Below are 21078 nucleotides of genomic sequence, written 5' to 3'. Positions count from 1 at the left end.
CCTGGGGGGCTGTGGTGAGGGCAGAGCCTGACATGCCCGCCTCGTCCCTGGGAAGGGGCCTGATTTTCCCACCAACCTCGTCGTCACAGGAGAAACGGGGTTCCGGCGGCCGTGTGCCCTGAGTGCAGAGGCCGGGGCTGGACCCCGCGTGTGCAGCTGAGGGCAGGGGCTGACCGGGACCCTCCAGGGCATGTGGTCTGGGAAAGCTTCCTGGAGGAGGAAGTGGGGCCTTGGGGAGGACCAGGGAGGGACCGGGCGTCCCGGAGGCCGAGACCCTGCCCCACGCTGCCCGCCCCCTTCCTGTCCTGAGGATCCGTGCTGGCCTGTCCCCAGGAGCTACGCCTCCCGCATCCAGCGCCCCTTCTCCGTGAAGTTTGACCCGTACACGCTGGCCATCGACGTGCTGGACAGTCCCCACGCCATCCGCCGCTCCCTGGAGCACGTGCAGGACGAGCTGTACACCCTCGCCCACGCGCTCAGTGCCATCGGCTAGCGGGCAGGCGTGACCCGTGGGCCCGGGCGGGCTGGCCTGGGGTCCGCCAGCCCTTCCCCAGCCTCTCCCGGCCCCCGCCCACATGAGGGCCCAGGTCGCAGCACCCCAAGAGACCACCGGAGACCCTCCCTGCCAGAGGACACCTCGCTGACCCCTGCCGCTGCCCCCCCCCAGCCTGCGCTTGTCCCACCATGCTGCCCGTGACCTCACAGCCCCAATAAAAGGAGGAAGCCCTGCCCGCCTGTCTCAGTCCGAGCACCGCGGTCCCGGCCTTGCTCAGAGGCCTCTCCTCGGCCACAGCCTCCCGCGAGGCCCTGCCGGGCAGCCCAGGCCAGATGGGGAACCCACCAAGCCTGGTCCCTGTCCACCGAGAGGGTCAGCCGGCCTGAGCCCCAGCTGTTCCACAGGGCTGAGGGATCTGACTGGGCCCCCATGGGGCGGTGGCATGGAGGCAGGGCCTGGCCAATGGGGAGCCGCACACGAGGCTGGGCGTGGGGGGCAGGGCCCCCCGGCTGTGCCGACTGGGGGGAGGTGGTCTCCAAGGTCCACTAGGAGAAGGACAGGGTTCCAGGGGCCAGCCTGTGAGAGCAGTGAGGAGGCACAGCTGCCTCACCGCCAGCCAGACCACCCCCACCTCCCCACCCGCAGACCCCACTCACCGCACCCCGAGCAGGGCCTGGGAATGCTCCCAGAAATGGGTGTTAACAGGGGTTCCAGGGCGACCTCTCTCTGGGCCACAGTCTCCCCAGCAAGGCAAGTGGGGGGCTGGACTCCAGGCCTTGTAAGATGCCCCGGAGCTCACTCAAGGGGTGTGGGCATGGCCCTCGCTCAGAGCCCCCACGTCCGCCAGGCTGGCCCGCTTTCCCACAGGCCCCTGCCCAGGGAGGAGCAGCCCCGGGGCTCACTGGGAGGGGCCCGAGCCAGCTGGTGTTCCAGGCCCTGCTCACTCCCTCCAGCCACCCACAGGCCACACACCGCCAGGGCCCTGGCTGCGAACCCAGGATGTCGAACTCCTAGTCACCCGTCAGGGCCTCCCCGGCAAAGCCCCCGGGAGACTGTCCTTCCATCAGCCGTGCCTCAGCCCTTCTGTGCCTGAGTCGCTTCAGCTAGGGATGCTTCTGATGGTCGCGAGCCCCACAGAGACCCTGGGGCAGGGCAGACGGCCGGGGGGCTGGGGAGGAAAGGGGGCCCACCTCCTCTCTCGGCTCCGCCCTCCCACCCGGGTCCTCCACATCTAGCCGCCTGCCTTACACCCCCCCTTTCAAAGAGAACCCCAGGTTTTCCCTGGTTGCAGAGGGATTATGGGCTGTGGGGCCCCGTGGGGTCCTGGAAGGGAGCGCTTACCCCGTCCCCTGACCGAGAAGGGCCTGAGACCCTAGAGGTGGCGGGGCAGGGTGGGGGTCCTGGTCTCCCCCTCTGTGGCTGTCCTGGGGGGCTGGGGGCACTATGGGGACTCGGCCCATGGACATGACAGCTGAGGGGTCCATGCGGTCTTGGGGCTGGGCCTGGAAGGGGTCGGCACAGGGAGGTGGGCTGGGGGCTGGGGGTACCTGGGTGGGACGTGGCGGGGGCACAGGGCGGGGCTGCTGCCCCCAAACCGAAGCTGTGGAACGGGCCGGCCTGTGGGCCTCACGGCTACGGTCCCTAAGTCTGGCCTCCCCGCGGCGCCCCGGGGAGGGGTGGGAACGGGGCCGTGAGCAGAGAGGTGACGTCCCTCGCGTGGCCCAGGCCCCGCACGGGGCCTTGGGGGCCTGGTGCCCCCGGTGCCCAGGACTAATGTGGAAAATGCGTCCCGGGGGGTGGGACGTTTGCCACCAGCTGCGAGTGGGGCCACTCGGCCATCAGGCCCCTCGTTGGGACTCTAATGACCCTCGTGGCCCCAGAGATGCTGACGACCAGGGAGGCGTCCCGCACACCTGGCTCGGGGAAATGGCTCGGAAACTGCAGCCTCAGCCCCCGGCCATCTGCCATCTGCCGGGCGGGGCCCTGGGCGCGGGCTGCGGGCACCGCCTATAAAGCCGGCAGGGCCCAGCGGCCCCCAGCTCTCTGGCCGGCCAGCATTCCCAGGCCACCAGCAAGCAGGTGGGTCCCGGGGACTCTGCCTGGCTCAGCCCGGGTCGAGGGCTGCCCTGCTGGGGTCCAGGGGCTCCTCTCCTAGAGCGTTCGGGGGTGAGCACTCAATCGGGGTCCCCTTGCTGGCTTCAACCCTGCCTGTCCGCAGGTCACCGCCGCCCGCCATGGCCCTGTGGACGCGCCTCCTGCCCCTGCTGGCCCTGCTGGGCCTCTGGGCGCCCACGCCGGCCCCGGCCTTCGTCAGCCAGCACCTGTGCGGCTCCCACCTGGTGGAGGCGCTGTACCTGGTGTGCGGGGAGCGCGGCTTCTTCTACACGCCCAAGGCCCGCCGGGAGCTGGAGGGCCCGCAGGGTGAGCCGCCACCACCTGCTGCGCCAGGGGCAGGCAGGGCCCAGCTCCCTGGTCAGCACGGGCCCCTGGGACTGAGTCCCGACGGCGCCTGGAGGGTGGGCTTGTCCCCGCCACCTTCTCACCCCGCCCGTTCCTGGCCCATCCTGACACTGCGGCCTCAGAGCCAGGTGCCGAGTGCCGACGCTCTTGGGGCGTCACAGGGTGATGGGGACCCGGCCTCCTGCCCGCACACCTGTGGGAAGAGCCCCATGCTCTCGGGGCAGTGGGACAGGGCCCAGTCCTGGGAGCTGAGGTGGGCTGCAAAGAGTCAGGAGTGGGGGGCAGGCCCGGGGGCCCCGGGGGCGGCTGCGGGATGTGGGGGCCGGGCCGGGAGGCGTGCACCGGCTCTCCCAGGGCCGTGCGGGGCTGGGGGGTGGGCAGCGGGCCGCTCCCTGCCCTGACCCTCGTCCCTGTCTCTTCTCCGGGCAGGCGGGGAGGTGGAGCTGGGCGGGGGCCCCGGCGCGGGCAGCCGGCAGGCCCTGGCGCTGGAGGGCCCCCCGCAGAAGCGCGGCATCGTGGACCAGTGCTGCACCAGCATCTGCTCCCTCTACCAGCTGGAGAACTATTGCAACTAGCCGGCTGCGCCCCTTGTCCCGCCTCCGCCCCCCGAGCGACCTAATAAATCCCTCGAATGAGCCTGGGCAGTGTTTTCTGTGTGGGGAGAGCTGGGGGGGCAGGCCAGGGCCGTGGCTTCCGGGGGACCCCTCCCCGAGCCCCACTTCTCTGTCCTCTCTGCGCCGGCCCCTCCGAGCTTCCTCTGCCCTCTGCGTGTCCGCGGGCAACGCCCCGCAGCTGGCAAGCTCCTGCCGGCTGCCTGCAGCCCCTGCCCTGGGGTGCAGGGAGGAGCCCCCTGCCCCGGGCTGCTGGAGGGCAGGACTGAGACGGGGCTGTGGGGTCTGTGGGAGCTGCGTGGGGCTGGCTGGGAGCTGACTCCTGCAAGCTCCAAAGCCCTGGGATGGACATGCCAGTGACCTCTGCTCTCAGGGCCAGTCCTGATGGAGCACCCTTGGAGGGAAGTGGCCGGGTGGGGGCAGGCAGGGGACAGAGAGAGGTATGGCAGGCTGCTCATCTGGGCCTTTCCCCGTGTCCCCCACCGGCCCGATTCTGGGCGGGCCCAGGGCAGCCTCAGCCCCCCGCCTGGATCCAGCCAGAGGATCCCCTGGAGGAAGCAGGGCAGACTGCACGGGACCCCGGAGCCTGGGGACTGGCTCGGACCGCCACAGGCCTGGGGCCCAGCGCTCTGGGCATCCTGGCTGTGTCCCCCTGAAAACTGCACCCCACGGGGCCAGGGAGGGGGCCAAGTCTCCCCGCCACCTCAGCCCACTTCCGCCACTGTGCAGCCCCACACGCGACAGTCACTCCCAGAAGCGCCATTGGGGCCTGAGGACAGGGTCCCCTGAGGTCCTGGTCTTCAGGGGTCCTGACACCCCACTTCCTCGGTACATACCGCAGCCCTGAGTGCCTCTGTTGGGCACCCCGCCTAGGCCACCACCCCCTGGCACACTGGAGCTGGCCATGGCCTGGGAGGTCAGCAGCTGACCCTGACCCTGACCGCACCAGCCTGCCAGCTGCCCAGGCCAAACCAATCCGCGTCCTCCCCAAAGGCCGCACTGGCCGGGGCCCCAGCGGCTACAGACCACTGAGGCCGGCCCCGGGGCAGAAGCTGACCCTCAAGCTGGGTGCCGAGCTGCCCGGCCAGGCCTCCGGACATCCCTCCCCGCAGCCCCGAGGCTCCCTCCCGGGCCGCCCCTCCCCACGACCACCTCGACACTCCCGACAGCCAGGTGCTGGGCTGGCAGCGAGCCCCGCCCCTGGAGTGGGGGCCAGGGCCGAGTGGGCGGGTGGACTACCGGACCCTGGACCTCCCGGGGGGGAGGGATCTGGGATCTACAGGAATCGCTTTTGGGGACACCGAGGCGTCCCCAGTAGCTGGGTAGAGAAAAGGGGTGTCCTGCCGGAGCTGAGGTACGTGAGCCCCACGGCCGGGGCAGCTGGGGCGGGCGGGGGCCGGCGAGGTCGAGGTGCCTTTGAGGCAGCCGTCGGCCGAGCCCGTGTCCGGCTGCCCTGCCAGCCAGCAAGACCCTGGGGAGGACCCCGGAGAGTCCCTCCCTCTCGGGCCAGCAAACTGTGGAGGAGGAGGCAGGGGCCCTCAGGGGTCTAGGGCCACATGGGCCACCCCAGGGCCCACGGCGTGGCCGGGCCTGCCTGGTGCCGGGGCCTCGGGGGTGTCACTGGGGTACTGCCCACCCCAGAAACTCGGTCACACTGTGAAGTGGCTCTTCACTCCCTGCCTGGGCTAGGGCCATCCTCTTCCCCTCCTGAGACCTGCTCAGCCCTGAGACCAAGCCCCTGGCCGTGACCCGCTCCCACCAGCCCCTTGGCCCACAAGACGGCTCTTGCAAAGGCGGGGTGGGCAGCCCTCCGTGCTCCTGGACGCGGGGCAGGGCTGCCAAGGTCGGCGGAGGCAGAGGCGGAATTAGACCAACTCCCTGGACCCCCCGGCCCCCCGAGGGCTTCAGCCCTACCGTCCTCTGGTCCAGGCCCGTGCCTGCCCCTGCTGGGAACCAGAGGGACGTCCTCCTGTGTCCTCAGACCCCGTCCGCCCTTGGACTGGGCTCTATGTGCCCATGGCGACTGCTTCCGGCCCTGCGTGGGCATCCACGTGCCTGCCCCGGCGGAGGGCAGAGGGAGGTGGGAGCTGCTCCCCAAAGCCCCCACCCTGCCGGGTCCCCTGACCCCTCGCGAGAAGGCCGGGACCTCCTAGGGCACGTCACCGAATGCGGCTCCACACACGTCCCATGTCGTCACCGTGTCCCACCGGCCCGCGGGCTGTGTGGGGCAACTCATGTCTCTAATGGGGAGACTGAGACCAGGGCCCGGACGTCTGTCCCCCTGGCGTCCTGTGCTCATCTGCCCAGGCCTTATCTGCCCCCTGCCACCGCCGAGCTGCCCCCCGTGCCTGGCAGTGGGGCTGTGTTTGCCTTCTCCTGCTGGCAGTCAATATTTACCATGCTCACTGTCCTCCGGGCCTGAACGAGCCTGAGGAGCACGAGGGGACACGGGGATGCCTGGAGGGGGCCCCTGCACTTCAGGGCCTGGTGCCCGGCCAGAGAAGGGGGACCGAGGCCTGGAACGAGGGGCCCGAGCTGCAGGAAAAGGCCCCGTGGCCGAGCCCGGGCTGAGCCTCTGCAGTCTGTGTCCCGCTAAGCTGTGAGGGGGGGACACCTGTGTTCTCTCCTGGAGGAGTCCCCCCAACCTGCACGCCCCCAGCGCAGGCGGCTGTGCTGAGTGGGTGGGCATCTGGCCACACCTGTCAAGGCGGCCAGAGTGGCTATTTGCAGATGCGGCCAGCAGAGGGCGCCAGAGCCACACTTCTGCCGCGCTCCGCTTGCCCGGGGGGCCGTCCCGTGGTGGCCTTGCAGGGTCTGCTGCCCGCCTGCGGCCCTCACTGGCATGTCAGGGGGTGCCCCAGGGGCTGGTGCCCCGTCTTCTGGAGCCTAGAGGTTTAGGAGGCAGAGAGGGTGTCCAAGGTCCCAGCCCCTAGGCAAGCCGCACCCCATCTCTCAGGGGTCCCGGCGTCCAGGGGAGCAGCCAGACAAATGTGCTGGGTCCCCGGCATCCTGGGAAAGTCCCCAGTGAAAGTCAGAGGCCTGGGAAGTCCTTCGGGGTGCCTTCTCCAGCACCCCACGCCACGGCTGAGCAAACAGAGAAGGCGGCCAGGCCCGGCCTGAGCCTTTGCCGAGGGTCTGCAGGGTCCTGGGGAACGGAGGTTGGAGGCGGTTGTCACTGTGGCTCTGCCATGGCCACCTTGGCTGTGAAGGCCAGAGGTTCACGTGAGGAAGGGCTTCGGGAGGGGACCCCAGAACCGGGGCCTCAGGCAGGGGCTCAGCGGGACCAGCTAGTCGCACCCCATGTCCCCCATCTCCCCACTCCCTGCCCCCAGCATGGAGAGGGGCAGGTCAGCCCCAGAAGGAATGTGTCTTGGGGGCAGGGGTGACAGGGGCCTGAGAACCAAGACATGGCGACCAGGTTGTGATCTGCCTCTCCCCCCCCCTCTCCCCGCCTCAGCCTTGGCACGTTGTTTCTGGCTGAGGAGCAGGGACAGCGGGCAGATTCCTTCGAAAGTGGAGGTGCCTCCCCGTTGTCCCCCGCAGCCTGGTCCGGCTGTGCCGACGCCGAGCCGGGCCCCCATGCCCCTCCGGTCTGCAGCTCACCGTCCACCCCTAGGTGGCCTGCCAGTGGCACCCCGCCTCAGCTCAGACTCCCCACCGCCTGCCCTCTGCTGTTGTTGGGGGCCCCCATTCCCGGGACAGTGTTCAGGGCCCCACAGACCCCCGGAAGCTGGGCTCGGGGCTGCTCTGAAGGGTCAACCCCGGTCCCCACCATCTGAGGCACTGGTCCCATGCGGACCAGGCTGCAGAGCCGGCAGGACCTGGGGGAGGAGGGGCACACATTCCTCAGGCCTCACGCTGACCCCCTGCCCAGCCCATCTGTGTTTGTGGGAAATGGAGCCAGCGCCCAGCAGGCCTGCGGCTCGGGGCCGGTCACGCTGCGCCCCAGAGCAGAGTTTTGTTCTTCAAAGTCCATCCATACTTCAGAACTTGGCCCCGTTCCGGCCCGGTCTCGCTCGGGGCCACCCTCCCACACCCGCGGCCCAGATCTGGGGGACGGTCCCTCCCTGGGCCTCCGGTTCTGGGCTGTGGCTTAGTCCACATGGCAGCAGGAACACGGCTGGCACGAGATGAACCTGGGGACCCTGGGGTGGACCTGCAGCTCCGAACCTATGGCTCTGCCACCCCGGCCGTCCCCAGCCATCCCCGGCTGTCCCTGGCCGTCCCTGGCTGTCCTTGGCCATGCCTGGCCGTGCCTGGTACACTCCCGAGGTCTGACACACTCAGCCTGTCCAAGACATCTTCAAGGGGCAGAGGGGATGGAGTGGAAGGCAGGCTCCCTCCCCCAGGATCTGGAGAGTGGGGTCATCCTGTCACCGCCAGGGTGCTCCCCCAAACCCAGTCCAGCCAGCAGGAGGAGGAGAGGGGAGGGCTGGGGCCACCCCGCCTCAGCTCCGGCCACACAATCAGAGCTCAGATCCACGGAGGCCGGAGGGGCAGGCTAGGGGGCTTCCTGGAGGCGGTGGCTGTGCTCCCACACAGGCACCTTGACTTTGACCTTGAGAAGGAGTCCACGTCAGGCCATCACTGCCGGGGTTAAGAGCCCAGCCCAGGGATGGCTGTGAGTCGAGCCCGAGTCCCCTCCCTGGAGCCACAGGCAGCGGTGCCCACACAGAGCGGGCGGCCTGGGTCTTTTCCCACGGCTGGGCATGGGCCGGCCCTGGCCGAAAAGGAGGGACAGGCTGAGGTCTGCAGGACGCAGGGGCCTGAGTGATGTGGGGACAGCTCTGAGGGCTGGTTCTCATCCGATGGTCACGGGCAAGAGGAAGCGTAGGATTCTTCCAAGGTACAGCAGCGTTCCCGTGGCCGCCAGGTGTGACCAGCCCCCCAGGTGTGGCCCATGGAGGTGTGACCAGGCCCCAGGTGTGGTCCATGGTGTGACCAGCCCCCCAGGTGTGGCCAGTGGAGGTGTGACCAGGCCCCAAGTGTGGCCCATGGTGTGACCAGCCCCCCAGGCGTGGCCCGGGCCGGGTCCCAGAGGGCTCACAGCCTGGACAGAGGGAGAGAGGGCGAGGCCCGTCGAGGGTGGGAAGGAGGCGCAAGGCCAAAACACGACCTGGGGGCTCCCTGCGCCGGAAGCCCCTGGAAGGGGCGGGGCCTCGGCAGCGCTTCGAACCCTAGCCCAGCAGCCAGCGAAGGAGGCGGGGCGGGGGGGGGGGCAGGAGGAGACGCCCCGCCCACCGGCCTCCTGCTCCGGGCTGCACAGTCTCTGGGTGGCAGATGGAGGGGACTCTACAGGCAGGTGTGCGAGGACGGCCGGACCCGCGGTTAGGGGCCACCACACTTCCCACCGGGAGCGTGTAGCAGCGAAGGCTGATTGGCATTCACTCTGTGCCAGCCCCCGATCTGTGGGCTTCGAACCTGTGAGGTCACAGGGACACGGAGGTGGCTGACTCATTCGGGGCCCGACAGTGTGGAGCTCTCGGGATGGGGGTTCTGGGTTGCCGCCGCCTCCTCTCAATCCCCAGGTTTGGGGAAGCGCCCAGGTGTTAGTTATCCTAAGCGGAATAGCGACTGGTCATAGGAAAACCTGGGGCTTCCGGAGGCCGAGGCTGCACTTCTCCAAGTGGCCACAAGGTGTCAGGCTCCGGCCAGGTTTGAGGGGCTCGGCTGAGGGGGCTGCGTTCAGAACAAGAGGGTGCTCACCTTTGCTATCTCAGGGTCCGCGCCTGCCCCAGCACGGGGTCCCAACATCCCGCCCCCGAGCCCTTCAGTAACATATCAGATTTTATTCTGAAGCAAACAGAACACAGTTCCCTCTAAGTCCCAGAATACAACAGAAGCTTCTGGAAAGTGTCCCAGGTGTAACCGGTGGCTTTGGGCGTCCACCTGGCCACGTCCCCTGGGTGGGAGCCCCCAGCGGAGGACTCCCCTCAAGCCTCCCACTCCCTGCTCTAGAATGCCAGGGTGGAGGCAGATGAGAGTCTCGGATCCGAGCGCAGAGGTGCAGAGCCCGCGTGTACCCCACACTGCCGGGGGCCTCCTATCGTGGTGAGGAACGGGGTTGTTTTGCCCCGCAGTCCTCTCTGCAGGGCGCCCCGAATTCAGCGCCTGGGACCTTTGGGCCGTGCCGCTGTAATTCCAGAAGTGGCCACGGGGAGGCAGCACGAGGCCGCTGAAGCGGCCAAGCGGCGGCAACCGGGCGCAAGCGATTTGTGGGAGTACTCCAGTTTGCTCCCGCTAAGTGGGGACCCAGCGCGAACCCCAGGACGGAATGGCCCTCTCCCAGGCCCACGGCGCAGTGGGGTGACGAGATTTTTGTTACGAGGCGTCCCTCACCCCTGTACCCCATTACTCCCTTTGTGTGCCCTTCACTCCCCTGTACCCACATGTCCCCCCAGGAAACAAGCCGACTGCGGCGCTAGGGGTCTGAGCCCCCAATCCCCATGCCGCTACTCCTGCCTCTGGCACCGGGGACCCCCTCCGCCCTCCACGGCCTGTCCTTCTCCCCTGGCCCCCAGCGTGCCCCATGCTGGAGCATTCCAGCTCCAAGACTCTGGTGGGCTGGGAGGTGACCACTGGGGTGAGCCCCGTGGGGCGCGGTGGGGAGCAGGAAGCTCCTCGTTCTCGTTGGGCCGGGGGACACCCCCTCCGTGGGCCTCTCCAGCAGCCCTCTCGTCAGGCCGGGGAGTCGGCCCTTCTCTCTCCCTGACCCCACCAGCTTGGGAAGCCCCGGCCAGGTCTCCCGATAGGGACCTGGCAGTCGCTCCTCGTGACACCTGGGCACCTTGCAGAGATGCCAGGGGACGGCACGAGCTGGAAGCCGGCAAGCCACCGGGCCCAGAGCGGAGCCAGAGCCAGTGGGAGCAGCGACTGCTGCACCCCAGGCTACTTCACACTGAACCCCCATGTGTCCTGGGCCTGGCTCGGGGCCTTTAGCCTCCCTCGTCCCTCCCCACCCGCCCCCCCAGAGTGCTGTGGCCCCCTGACATTGGCATCCTGTTTGGCACACCCCAGGCAGACGTGACTCCCCTCAAGGCTGACCGTCTCCCCCTCCGAATGCCCTGTCCCTCCAGCCAAGGGGACAAAGGGAGAAATAACCCCTGAACCAGGCCGGTGGTCGGAGTCAGGCACACCCACTGGGGAGCAGGACGCGGCGGGTGTGTGCGTGTGTGTGAGTGACCGGTGGCCTTCTGCGCAGTGCACGTCTATGCCTGTCAAGGCATCTTTGCCTCCGGCTCCCCCTGCAGGCCTGGGGAAGAAGTTTGAATTCCCAGCGAGACTTGGTCCCATCAGGCGCCACGTCCCTCTGGGCCTCGCCCTACCCCGGCTGCTGTGAGCCGGGTCCTGTGCCTTAGCTGCAGGGTCAGCCGGGCTCCAAAGCCGGTGAAGCAGGACACTGCTGCCAGCCACTCGCCACGGTCCCTGAGGGCCTCGCACTGCACCTGTAGGTGGGGGCCCTATTGGAGTGTGACTGGTGGAGGGGGAAAGCTCCCAGGGGCATCCCCAGCCTCCAGAAGGAGGAACGACCCGGCCGAACTGTGCTGAAGCTGCGTTGGGGTCCCCCGAAGTATGGTTTTTCTGACTCCGCCCCCATTTTACCCGTGCCATGCCCACCCACGTTCCGGGTGCCAAGTGTCAACCTAGTGAAGCCCCTCACTCTCCAACCAGCCCCCCCAACTTCGTCCCACCTCCCAGCTGGCAGGATTGCTTCTGGCTTGGGCCATCACCCGCAAACCCCTTCTGCTGGGTTCGGGGTGGGCCAGGTCTCCGCCCCTCACGCACTGTGCCCGGGCGTGGCGAGGTGCCCCCGCCAGCTGAGTTGGTGCTAAGCTGCCCTAATCCGGAGGGGCTCGAGGAAAGGCGTGGAGAGGGCCAGGAAGTGACTTTGGTGGGCACGCGGGCGGGCGCGGCTTCGGCGGTGGTGTGGACCCCCAGTTCTGACCCGTTATTCTCACCCCGAAAGCTCCCTTCCCAGCCGCGCAGCCTCTGCCGCGTCTGCCCGCGCCTCTCCCGCGCCCACCGGGCCGGACGGCCTGGGCACCCCGGCCAGAGCGGCCCCTGCTTTGGCGGTGACTGCTAACGTCGGCCTGGCCAGCCGACCCCTGACCGGGCCGTGCGGGCAGAGCGCCCTGGGTCCCCGGGACTGTCCTGGGCTCCTCGTCCCCCACCCGGGAGCTTCGGCGACCGTGCAACCACTGGAGCTCAGGTAACGGACCTCGTCCTCGCCCGCATGGCCCTGCGTCCAGGGGCTCCGGGCAGCTGAGGTCCAGTTTCTGCAGGAGGGAGGAACCTCTGCCGCCGAGGAGGGCACAGGAAAGGCAGGTGGCGGGCGAGGGGACTCCATAGGCTTTTGCTGGGGAAATCGGTTTGCCTTCGCTGACCACTGGCACGGGGCGGGCGGGGCTGCCCCTCCCCGGAGCTCCACTCTGAACAGAAAGCAGGTTTCTGCGTGAAAAGCTTCCTTTTGCTGCGCCCCCTGCCCCAGTCCCCACCAGTGACAAACAGGAGACCATGCAGAGAGACCAAGGGCCCGAGATTTTGAAGCAGTTTTTTTAATACCATTTAAAAATTCAAGCTTCCCTGTCCCCCCTCCCATACCCGCAACCAGAGTCCCAGCACGTGGCTGAGAAGGAGGAGGAGAGGACGGAGGGGTCGTGCCCCTTGACACCCACAGCTGGACGAGCCCAGCTTCTCCCCCTGGGGGCCCAGGCTCCGCTGGTGCTCGTGGGAAGGGGTCCATTTCCCAGAGCAGCCGCTCCCCAGCACAGAGCTGTGTCCTCCGCCTCGCGTCCACCAAGGCAGGAGTGTCGGGGACAAAGGTGGTCCCCAGGCTGGCCTGTGTGCGCAGCCCCACGCCCGTGACCGGGAAGGGGGCAGCCGTCCGACGGAGGGTCTCCGGCCTTCCCAGGCCTGGCTGCTGGGAAACCCAGCTGTCCGTGGACAGGGGGCTCCTCGCACCTGGCAAAGGCAGAGCTCACAGGGACAGGTGGGGGAGCCACCCCGGGCCTGACGGGGTGACTAACCCACAGGCCTCCCCACCGAACGGCCAGGGGAAGGGAGGGGATGGCTCGGGCTTGGGGGGCCTGTGGCGTAGAGGTCACCTTTGGAACACTTTGTGTTTTCCCAGGGGTCGCAAGGTCACGGCTGAGCTCCTGGAGGAGGCCGACTCCAGCCCCCAGCTCCAGGGCCCGGCGCCTCAGCCCCCTGAGCAGCCCGCCGCCCGGCCCGAGCCGCAGCCCCAGCCCGAGGAGGAACCTGGCCTGGAGGTTCTGCTGCCTGTGTCCCAGGCGGTCCCCACGCCCACGGAACTGAGGCCGGCGGCCAGCCCCAGCCCCACAGAGGTGAGCAGCGTCTGCACCCAGGCAGGCCCGAGGTGTCCACTGTCGCAGCTGTCCACGTGCCTGTAGCTTTCCGGAGCTCAGGCGGTTCCGGTCTGGGGTGAGGGGGGGATGGAGGCTCCTACAAGGAGCTGAAGCTCAGCGAGGCTGGGGTGCATCCAGAGTCACATAGCCAGGGGGGTCTCCCATGGGGGGGGTCGCTCCAGGCGCCTCGCTCGCTCCCTGGGGTCTCAAGTGTGCAGAGCAGGCTCCCTGCAGTCTGGGTGGCCTCGGGGAGGTCCTCGCAGGTGCTCCTGGTGGAAGGCCAGAGGAGGGGACCAGCCCAGGGGAGAAGGCGGGGGTCAAAGAGAGGGCAGAGCAGAGAGGGAGGGAGGAAGGGTAGGGGGCGAGGGAGCACTCCTAAGTTAGGGAGCCATCAGGGACCTCAGGAAAGCTGGGGTCTGTGCGACCTGCTCCCTAACCTGGGCTGCTGGCTCTGGGGCCTCACACCAGGGCCCTGTTCCCATTTGTCAACATGGGTGACGGTCCTCAGCCCTCCTGGCTGTTCAGAACTGTGACGAGCCAGTGGGACGAGGACCAGAAGGAGAGTCGAGCTGAGCCCCCAGGAAGCCTCACGGTGCCGTGTGGCGACTTCGCTGTGTTTGAGGCCGGGGGTCCTGCCTGTGAGTGGGGGTGGGGGTCACCAAAAGGCCTGGGGGCCAGAGAGACCTTGGATCTGGAGCAAGCTCAGGTGGGGCCCACAGAGTTTATGGGCCAGGTGTGGGTGTGGGGCACGGGCTGGGCCGTCCTGAGGGACACTCAGCCCAGGGTCTCGGGGAGAGCTGCGTGCGTGCGAGTGGGTGGCTCTGTGTCCTTGTGCCTGACCCCAAAGCAACAGAGGCCACCTTTCAGAGCCTGTCGAAATGAAGCCACCCTGCAGGTGACCCCCCTCCCAGGCCTGTTTGTCCATCTCGGACACAAGCCAAGAACGTTTTTTTCTAAGCTGTCTTTAGGTCAGACACTAAATCAAATGGTCCAATAGTGGCCTCATCTGGGTCCCACCAGTGTGCGAGCAGCTCAGCCACCTCCCCCGAGCCCCCACCCCAGCCCGCGCGTACTTTTGTACTTTTGGCTCCTGGTTTGTTGACCAGTGGCTGGTGGCGCCTGTGACTCGGTGGCTCGTGCCTTGCCGTCGAGTGCTGGTGGTTCCTGTTGGGGCCTTGGTCGCCTGCTTCCAGCGGAGGCTCGGTCGGATTGGTCGTCTCTCCCAGAGCCCAGTGCAGGTCAGGGTGTACCGGGCAGGCGCCCCGAGGGCGAGGCTGGGTGCTCAGCGCTGGGGAGGGACCGGGCAGTGCGTGAGGCAGGCTACAGGCCGCGATCGAGAGGGAGGACAGCCCAGGCGCGGGCAGGGCCAGGCTCGCGGGGTGAGTGATCGGGGTGAGTGATCGTGGCCCATGGTCGTCTTCGGAATCCGGTGCGGGGGTCCGGAGGGGAGCTGGTGCCGCCGCAGGGCTGGGGTTCCTGCCCGCCAAGCTCTGTGCTGGAGAGACCCCAGCCCCACAAAACGCTTGGGCTGCTGGCAGGTCCCTTCCCGCCGTGGGGGCCGGAAGCTGCACGGGTCCCAGGCTGCTGGTCCTGGCGGGGGGCGGGGGGGGGGCAGCCGTGTGACCTGGATCCACTCCCGCCAAGCCTGCCCCTTCGGCCACACTTTTGACTAAATAAGGCAAAGGTTCTTAGCGTGTGCCCCCCCCTCCCCAGGGCTCAGCCTGGTCCCCCAAGGTGGCCTCAGCCTTCCTACCTCTGAGGTCCAGGCATGAGTCTCCAAGCACCAGGCAATGGCCTCTCCAGGGCAGGCGCCTGTGGGGGGACAGAAAGCGGGATGGGGGTGGGAGCCCCCAAAAGGGGCACTGGGGTGGTTGCCCGCCAGGCACCCCCGCCATCTGAAGCGGGGCACTCACCCCCGCGTCCCGCCCACCCCTGGCCTGGGCAGAGGCCCTGCTCCAGGACGTGCAACCTGCTCTGGGCAAACGGGGACCCTGTCCCCAGGTCTCCAGACAGGCACAGCTTCAAGGCTCCCCAGCCCCAAATTCACAAGTCGCCATGGAGTGGGGAGCAACCCCAACACAGGAGGCCCTGGGCCCAGGCTCCTCACTCCCTCCCTCCCGCAGGCTCCCCCGAACGAGCCTTGGAGGGGGAGGGGGCAGGCAAGGGTGGGGGTGGGGGGACAGGCCAGATGTTCCTGGAATGGGACACGGGGTGATTGATGTGGGCTGGAATCTGAAGGGGGAACATTCCCCACGTGCCTTGGCCTCTGGGTGGAAAGCGGGCTGTTTTTCACGAGGGCGGGGGTGGGTGCCCCGCGGGCCAAGCTGCAATGACTGCAGTGACATGGCTGGCCAGCCAGCGGGTCCTCACACCTGTCCGATGGCGTTAACCCCTGCCTTCCCAATGTCAGGCTCTGAGCTGACCCCCTGGTAGCTGGGGTGGCAGTGAGACTGGGACCGCCACCGTTCTGCTATGGCCCCACCGGCGACCCCGGTCCGGCAGCTCCTCCAGGGTCCCCCCCCCCCGGGGTCACGATCGCGCACCCCCAACACCGTCCAGTCCTGAGGGGTGGCCCTGTCCCCAGCCGCGGGGCCTCAGGTCCGGCTGAGTTCAGCGTTTGCCCGACGGAAATGGCCCTTCCTCGCTGCCGACGCGGGGCAGGGAGCCCTTCCCGCGAAAAGGCTCAGAAAACGAAAGGAGGGCCCTGGCACCCCCGCCACGGGCGGCCGGCCCCCCATCTCTGCCCCCCCTTCCTCCTCTTCCCTGTTTCCTTCTTCCCTCGTTGCTCCCAACCGAAAATGGTTTCGCTGCAGTTTGGGGACTCGGCGAGGCCCAGGCTGCGCTCACGGAGCGCGGGGGCGGCGGGGGTGACCGCCGGGGGTGCTCCCGGGCCCCCAAGCCGAGCCGGGGACGAGCCTGCCCGCGGCGGCGGCCGGGCCGCGGCTTCGCCTAGGCTCGCAGCGCGGGAGCGCGTGGGCCGCGGCGGCGGGGAGCCCGCGGGCCTCCTCGGCGGCGGCCGAGCGGGGCGCCGGGACCCCCCGAGCGCCCGGGGAGCAGCGCCCCTGTCGCGGCCTCGCGGCCTTGCGGCTCTCGAGTTTCTCCCTCCACCCGCCGTCCGCTGAGCCTCGACCACAGAAACGCTCTCGGTGGCGGGAAGGCAAAAAAAATACCAAAACCCCAGCAACGTCGCCCCCAGCGCGCGCCCCGCCAGCCCCGCGCTCCGCGCCCGCGCCGCGCGGCTCCCCCGGCCCCGGGAGCCTGGCCGCGCGAGCGCAGACCCGCCCGAGCCCACTCAGCAGCTGCCCTGCTCCCCGAAACGCAGACAAGAGGTTTTCTTTCTTTTCTCTCTTCTGGGATCCTTAAGTTACAGCCGTGCTCCTGGCCGCCGGTGTCCCAGGTCACAAGAGTTTTCCTAGACATTAATTTCCCCGAACCTCAGAAACTCCTCAAGCCCCCACTGGCTTCCCCAAGTTTCCACTAGCGGCCCTGGGTCCCCCAAATCACTGGGCGTCTCCCCACAGGCTCCTAACAGCTTTGCGCGCCCCCTCCAGGTCCTGTGGTCGTGCTGACCGCTTTGCGGGGCTCCCCAGAACGCCGCCGGCGTTTCTCTGGCACTTACGCCCTGATCCCAGAACATGAAGTGGAGCTTTTTCCTTGTGCCCCCACAATTTTAGACCTTGACTACAGGGTCTCCCAAGCTTCTGTCCCTGTTCTGACGCCCCCACACCGAAGCCCTGCCCCGCTGGCTCCCCGTAGTTTCGGACCCGACCTTGCTGAGTTCCACAAAATTATTGGGAACGTGACCTGGGTTCCCTAAATTGTACACAAAGCCTCCCAGGTCCCCCAACACACTGAGCACATTTCCTAGACCCTCAGGACCTGCTCCCTAAGCCTCCACGACGATTTAGGCATTTGCCCGCAAACACACCAAGCTCTTTTCCGATGCGCAAAGTCTGCACTGATTTCCTGCATCCCGCAAAACCGAGAGGGTGACTCCCGATCCCCAAAACTTCTTGTGCGTTCTTTTTCTGCGGGCCATGGAGATTTGGGGCATTCATTTCTGGGACTCCCCAGGCTTCCTTCGCATTTAGACACTGTTGCCCGGGCCCCCCGAACGCGCACCAAGCAGTTGCCCGAGATGCGAGATGTACTCGGTTGACGCCGTGGGTTACCCAGGGTCCCCCCGATTCTCACACGGCCTCCCAGGTCCCCTGGGCCAGACTCCCACACACTAAAACACCCCTGCACAGAGCCTGTGCTTGTCACGCTCAGCTCTGTGGAGTGTCTCCAGTAACCAAATATTCTAGACATTTTCTCTGCGTCATAAACATTTTGAATTCTGAAACATTCCCTGGGCCCCCCTAGCTTACTGACAAGGACCCGGGTTTTCTAAAATCTGGACACCCATTCCAAATCCCAGGACATCCCTGGACCCCTTTCCTGATCCCCGATATTGGGACCTGCTGGCTCCTTTCAAATATTAGGCACTTCCCTCCAGACCCCCAAAACACATTCGGTGTGACCCCTGGGTCACAGAAAGGCACTGATTTCTTGGGCTCCAAAGCTTCCTATGCACATACAGAGTCACCCCAAATTTAAGCAACATTTCCTGGCTCCCTCACACACTGCTAACGTCCCGTAGGTCACCAATTTTGGACACCGATTCTCCAGGCCCCGCGATTCAAGAGCTCAATTCTTTTTTCCGTAAAACTTAGATATCGACCCTCAGTTGCCCTGAGGACTCTGAGCAACTTCCCTGGACCCCCAGATTCAAAAATTATTTTCCCCGGGGCCTCGAAATTGAGGTACCGTCTCCCAGCCCTCCAAATAAATTGAGATTTTTTTTCCCCCCTCCATAAAACAATTGAGCTTTTTTGGAATATCGACTTATGGGTCGACTGACTCTATGAACATTGCCCCAAGTCCCCTTAAATTTAGGCAATTTTCCATGGGCCCCCCAAAATGAAAATGTCCAGGGCTGAAAAATATCCCCAGACCCTGGAAATGCCAAGCAGCCCCGGCCTGCGACCTGCTCCCTCACTGTGAAACCAGGAACCCTGAAATTTCGCTGTCAATCTTCACTGAACAATTTCCAGGGACTCCCCAAACCAGGGCGACGTTTTACAAGGGTTCCCCAAATGCAGACCGTGCCCAGGAAAACAGAATATTTCTTCCTGTTCACCGAAAAATAAGCCTATAGTAAATGAAATTAATTTTAAAAATCAGACTATAAAGGCCATGGATTTTCTGTATTCCCCAAATGTACTGATCACACTCCAGGTCCCCCGCCCCCAAATTTAGATCGTGTTTCGTGAGCCTCTGAGGGACACTGAGAATTTCCCCCGAAGCCACCACAATTATGGAAGCTGCTTTTCTTGAGTGCTGCGAGTGCCCAGGCCATGAACTTGCATTTCTAAATTGTGTGAAATTAACCTCTACTTTCCTCCACCACGTGGAGATTTTGTCTAAAGCTCCAATGGGTCTATTGTTTCCTTCCCTCAATTTTAGAAAATGTGCCTCTCGGGTCGCCCTCAAGTTCCACATAGAGAATTTCTCCTGAGTCACTCAGAAAACTACCTCCCCAGGAGCCACCTGGGATCCCCGCAACCCGCTGACCAAGATGCTGGGTCCCCCACATTCTGGACGGGGATCCTCCGTCGCCCAATTGCATGGAGCGGTTTCCCCTGATCCCCCAAAGCTGGGCTCTATTTTTCTGGAGTCTCGAATTTAGTGGTTAATCACAGTCCCACATCACAGGGCCTCCCCTGGGCCCCCTACTTGAGGACACTCGTTCTCTCGGCCTGCAGATCAGACAGAGCCCCTACTCGTCCCTGATTTCTGGCATTGTCCTTGGGCCGCCAGCCGCCCTCCGCAGCCCCCAGTCCCGCGCAGGGCAGGCCCTGATCTCGGGCCTCTCTGTATCTCCCACGAAAGTCCCGGAGCCCCTCGGCTTTGCAGAATTTCTGCGTCCCCAAGCACACTTGGCCCGACTACGTGTCCGCCAGGACGTCGGCAGACCTTCTCCCGCGTCCAGGAAAACGACTGGGCATTGCCCCCAGTTTCCCCCAAATTTGGGCATTGTCCCCGGGTCTTCCAACGGACTGGGCGTTGCCCCCGGACATTGGGGACTGACGGCCTTCGGGGTCTCGCTCACCTTCAGCGCTGTCCACCGCCGGCCGCAGAGCTGTCTCCTGCCTCGGCTCCTAGCGCGCCCGCGGACACAGCCTCCAGCCTCGCGGTGAGCTCCCCGCCGCCTCCACGCCGCAGCGCGGCTCCTGCCCGAACCCGTCGCCGTCTCGCCCGGGCTGGCGCTCGCCTCCGGCAGCCGCCGGGGACACAGGCGCGGAGCGCGGGAACCCGCTGCGGGCTTGCTGCTCTGGGCGGTCGTGCTCCTTGGGACCCGGCGCTCCGAAACCGGCGCCGCTTTCGTCTGCTTTGCAAAGATCGTAACTGCGGGGAAAGCGCCTTGGCGGCCCCAAAGCGGGGCGGCCAGGGCGCCGGGTCGGAGGGACGCCGAAGCGAGGCGCACCGCGCTCGCGCGGCACTGCGCGGCGCCTCCAGCCCGCGGGGCACAGGACTCCGGGAGGCGCGCGCGGAGCGCGGGCGAGGTGATTGACGGCGGAGCGAGGGGGCGAGCACCGCGCAGGCTTCCGCCGCTTGGAGAGGCGCGGGCGGCCGGGGGTCCGGGGAGCGGGCGGCCGCTGGGGCCTATGCGTGGTTTTGAGTTAGTAAAAGCCACTTCTTACATCGTCCAAACTCTCCAGGAGATGGTTTCCCCAGACCCCCAAATTATCGTGGTGGCCCCCGGGGCCGAACCCGAATCTACGCTAGCTTAGTCTAGCGCCCTGAGGGTGGAGAAACCATTATCCGGATTTTTGGGGTGGGCCCCCGAGGCCAGCTGCTTAGACGCGCTCCGGGGCGCTGGGTCATGCACGTAGGATTTGCGTGGGGTTCCCGCCCTGCTCCTCTCCCCGGCGGGCGCAGCCTCGGCAGGCCCCCTGCCTGGGCCACATTCGAGTCGGGTCCCCACGATCGCACCTGGCGGCCGCCGTGGCTACTACCTGGCTCCCGCGCCGTACTGGGGGACGCTCGGGCTGGGGCTGCGGCACGAGGCGCCGCGCCTGCTCGGGCAGGTGGAGGCTGCGCGCTCTGCGCGCGCCCAGAGACTCCCCCCTTCCCCACACTTCCCAGCGGGACTTGAGGACCCCCGGCCCACGCCGAGACACCTGCGCCCTAAGTGCGACAGGGCGCCCCCGCCGCGTGTCGGGAAGCGGCGTTCCCTGCCACCGCTAGGGCCCGGGACAGCGCTCTGCGACCCCCGCGCTGGAGCGCAGGGATCCCCGGAACCTGAGGTGGGGTCCCCAAACACTTTACAATGGCGATTTGGGATTTCTCGCACACTCTGCCTTCCCTGCCCCCAATCCAATCTCGCCCCCGCGCACCCCACGGCCCCCCCACACCACCGCCTCCCGGGGCCCCGGGGCCCCGAAGCCCGCGCCCCCCTCCCCCTGGCTCGAGTTGCGGGGGCGGTCCGGGGGCGGGGCGAGGGCCCGGCGGGCGCCCATTGGCGCGGGCTCAAGGCCAGAGGGGCCCGAGCGGGCGCCGCGCCGCGGGGTGGCGCGGCTATAAGAGCCGGGCGTTGGCGCCCGGAGTTCGCCTGCTCTCCGGCGGAGCTGCGTGAGGCCAGGCCGGCCCCCGGCCCCCCCTTCCGGCCGCCCCCGCCTCCTGGCCCACGCCCGCCCGCGCTCGGCCCGCCAGCGCCTCCACCGGGCTGGCGGCCCCGCGTCGACGCCGTCCGCAACGCTGCTGACTCCCGTCTCGGGCGCCGTCGGCGGGGTCGCGCTCCGCCGGGCCTGCGGATTCCCCGCCGCCTCCTCTTCTATCTACCTCAACGCCCGTCCCGCTTCGCCCGAGGAGGCGGCTCCCCCCGCAGGCAGACCGGCTCGCAGGCCGCCGGCGTTGTCATCTCCCTCCCCGCGCTGCCCTGCCCAGCCCTCCCCGGTGCGCAGCTCGGCCGCTCCCACTCGTCGCTGCGTTCCGAGCGGTTCCGGCGCTGCCACCACTGCCCCCCCGAGGTCCGGGTTCGCGACGGCCGAGGGCTCCGTCGGCCCAAACCGAGCTGGGTGCCCACGGCCCGGGTGACGCC

The 21078-nt window shown here is 67.2% G+C and overlaps 5 protein-coding genes across 5 annotated transcripts in view; 4 read left to right on the top strand and 1 right to left on the bottom strand.

The window, feature by feature from the left end:
- Positions 1–1073, top strand: part of TH (tyrosine hydroxylase) — a 7850-nt gene extending 6777 nt beyond the window's left edge. The window contains exon 13 of the mRNA XM_039840350.1: positions 334–1073. Within this exon, the coding sequence (XP_039696284.1) occupies positions 334–493 (160 nt within the window). The 3' untranslated portion in view covers positions 494–1073. The remainder of the gene's footprint in view (positions 1–333) is intronic.
- Positions 1074–2634: 1561 nt separating this feature from the next.
- Positions 2635–3534, top strand: INS (insulin). The gene is made up of 2 exons (XM_039840373.1): positions 2635–2917; positions 3386–3534. The coding sequence occupies exons 1-2, from the start codon at positions 2731–2733 to the stop codon at positions 3529–3531; spliced, it is 333 nt and encodes a 110-aa protein (XP_039696307.1). The 5' UTR covers positions 2635–2730; the 3' UTR covers positions 3532–3534.
- A 383-nt stretch (positions 3535–3917) lies between these two features.
- On the top strand, positions 3918–12977 carry LOC120584630 (basic proline-rich protein-like). Its single transcript, XM_039840388.1, has 3 exons — positions 3918–3980; positions 4347–4921; positions 12698–12977. The coding sequence occupies exons 1-3, from the start codon at positions 3918–3920 to the stop codon at positions 12975–12977; spliced, it is 918 nt and encodes a 305-aa protein (XP_039696322.1).
- IGF2 (insulin like growth factor 2) overlaps positions 12828–21078 on the top strand; it is a 16486-nt gene continuing 8235 nt past the window's right edge. Inside the window, exon 1 of the mRNA XM_039840366.1 lies at positions 12828–12911. The gene's annotated coding sequence lies outside the window, so the exon portion shown is untranslated. The remainder of the gene's footprint in view (positions 12912–21078) is intronic.
- LOC120584629 (translation initiation factor IF-2-like) lies at positions 13028–20497 on the bottom strand. Its single transcript, XM_039840387.1, has 5 exons — positions 20332–20497; positions 19087–19670; positions 14686–14744; positions 14006–14522; positions 13028–13201 (listed from the first exon to the last, which is right to left on the bottom strand). The coding sequence occupies exons 1-5, from the start codon at positions 20495–20497 to the stop codon at positions 13139–13141; spliced, it is 1389 nt and encodes a 462-aa protein (XP_039696321.1). The 3' UTR covers positions 13028–13138.

Source organism: Pteropus medius, unplaced genomic scaffold (genome assembly GCF_902729225.1).
Source record: "Pteropus medius unplaced genomic scaffold, Ma_sr-lr_union100, whole genome shotgun sequence".
NCBI classification, from domain to species: Eukaryota; Metazoa; Chordata; class Mammalia; order Chiroptera; family Pteropodidae; genus Pteropus; species Pteropus medius.
This window is presented reverse-complemented; position numbering and strand designations above follow the sequence as displayed.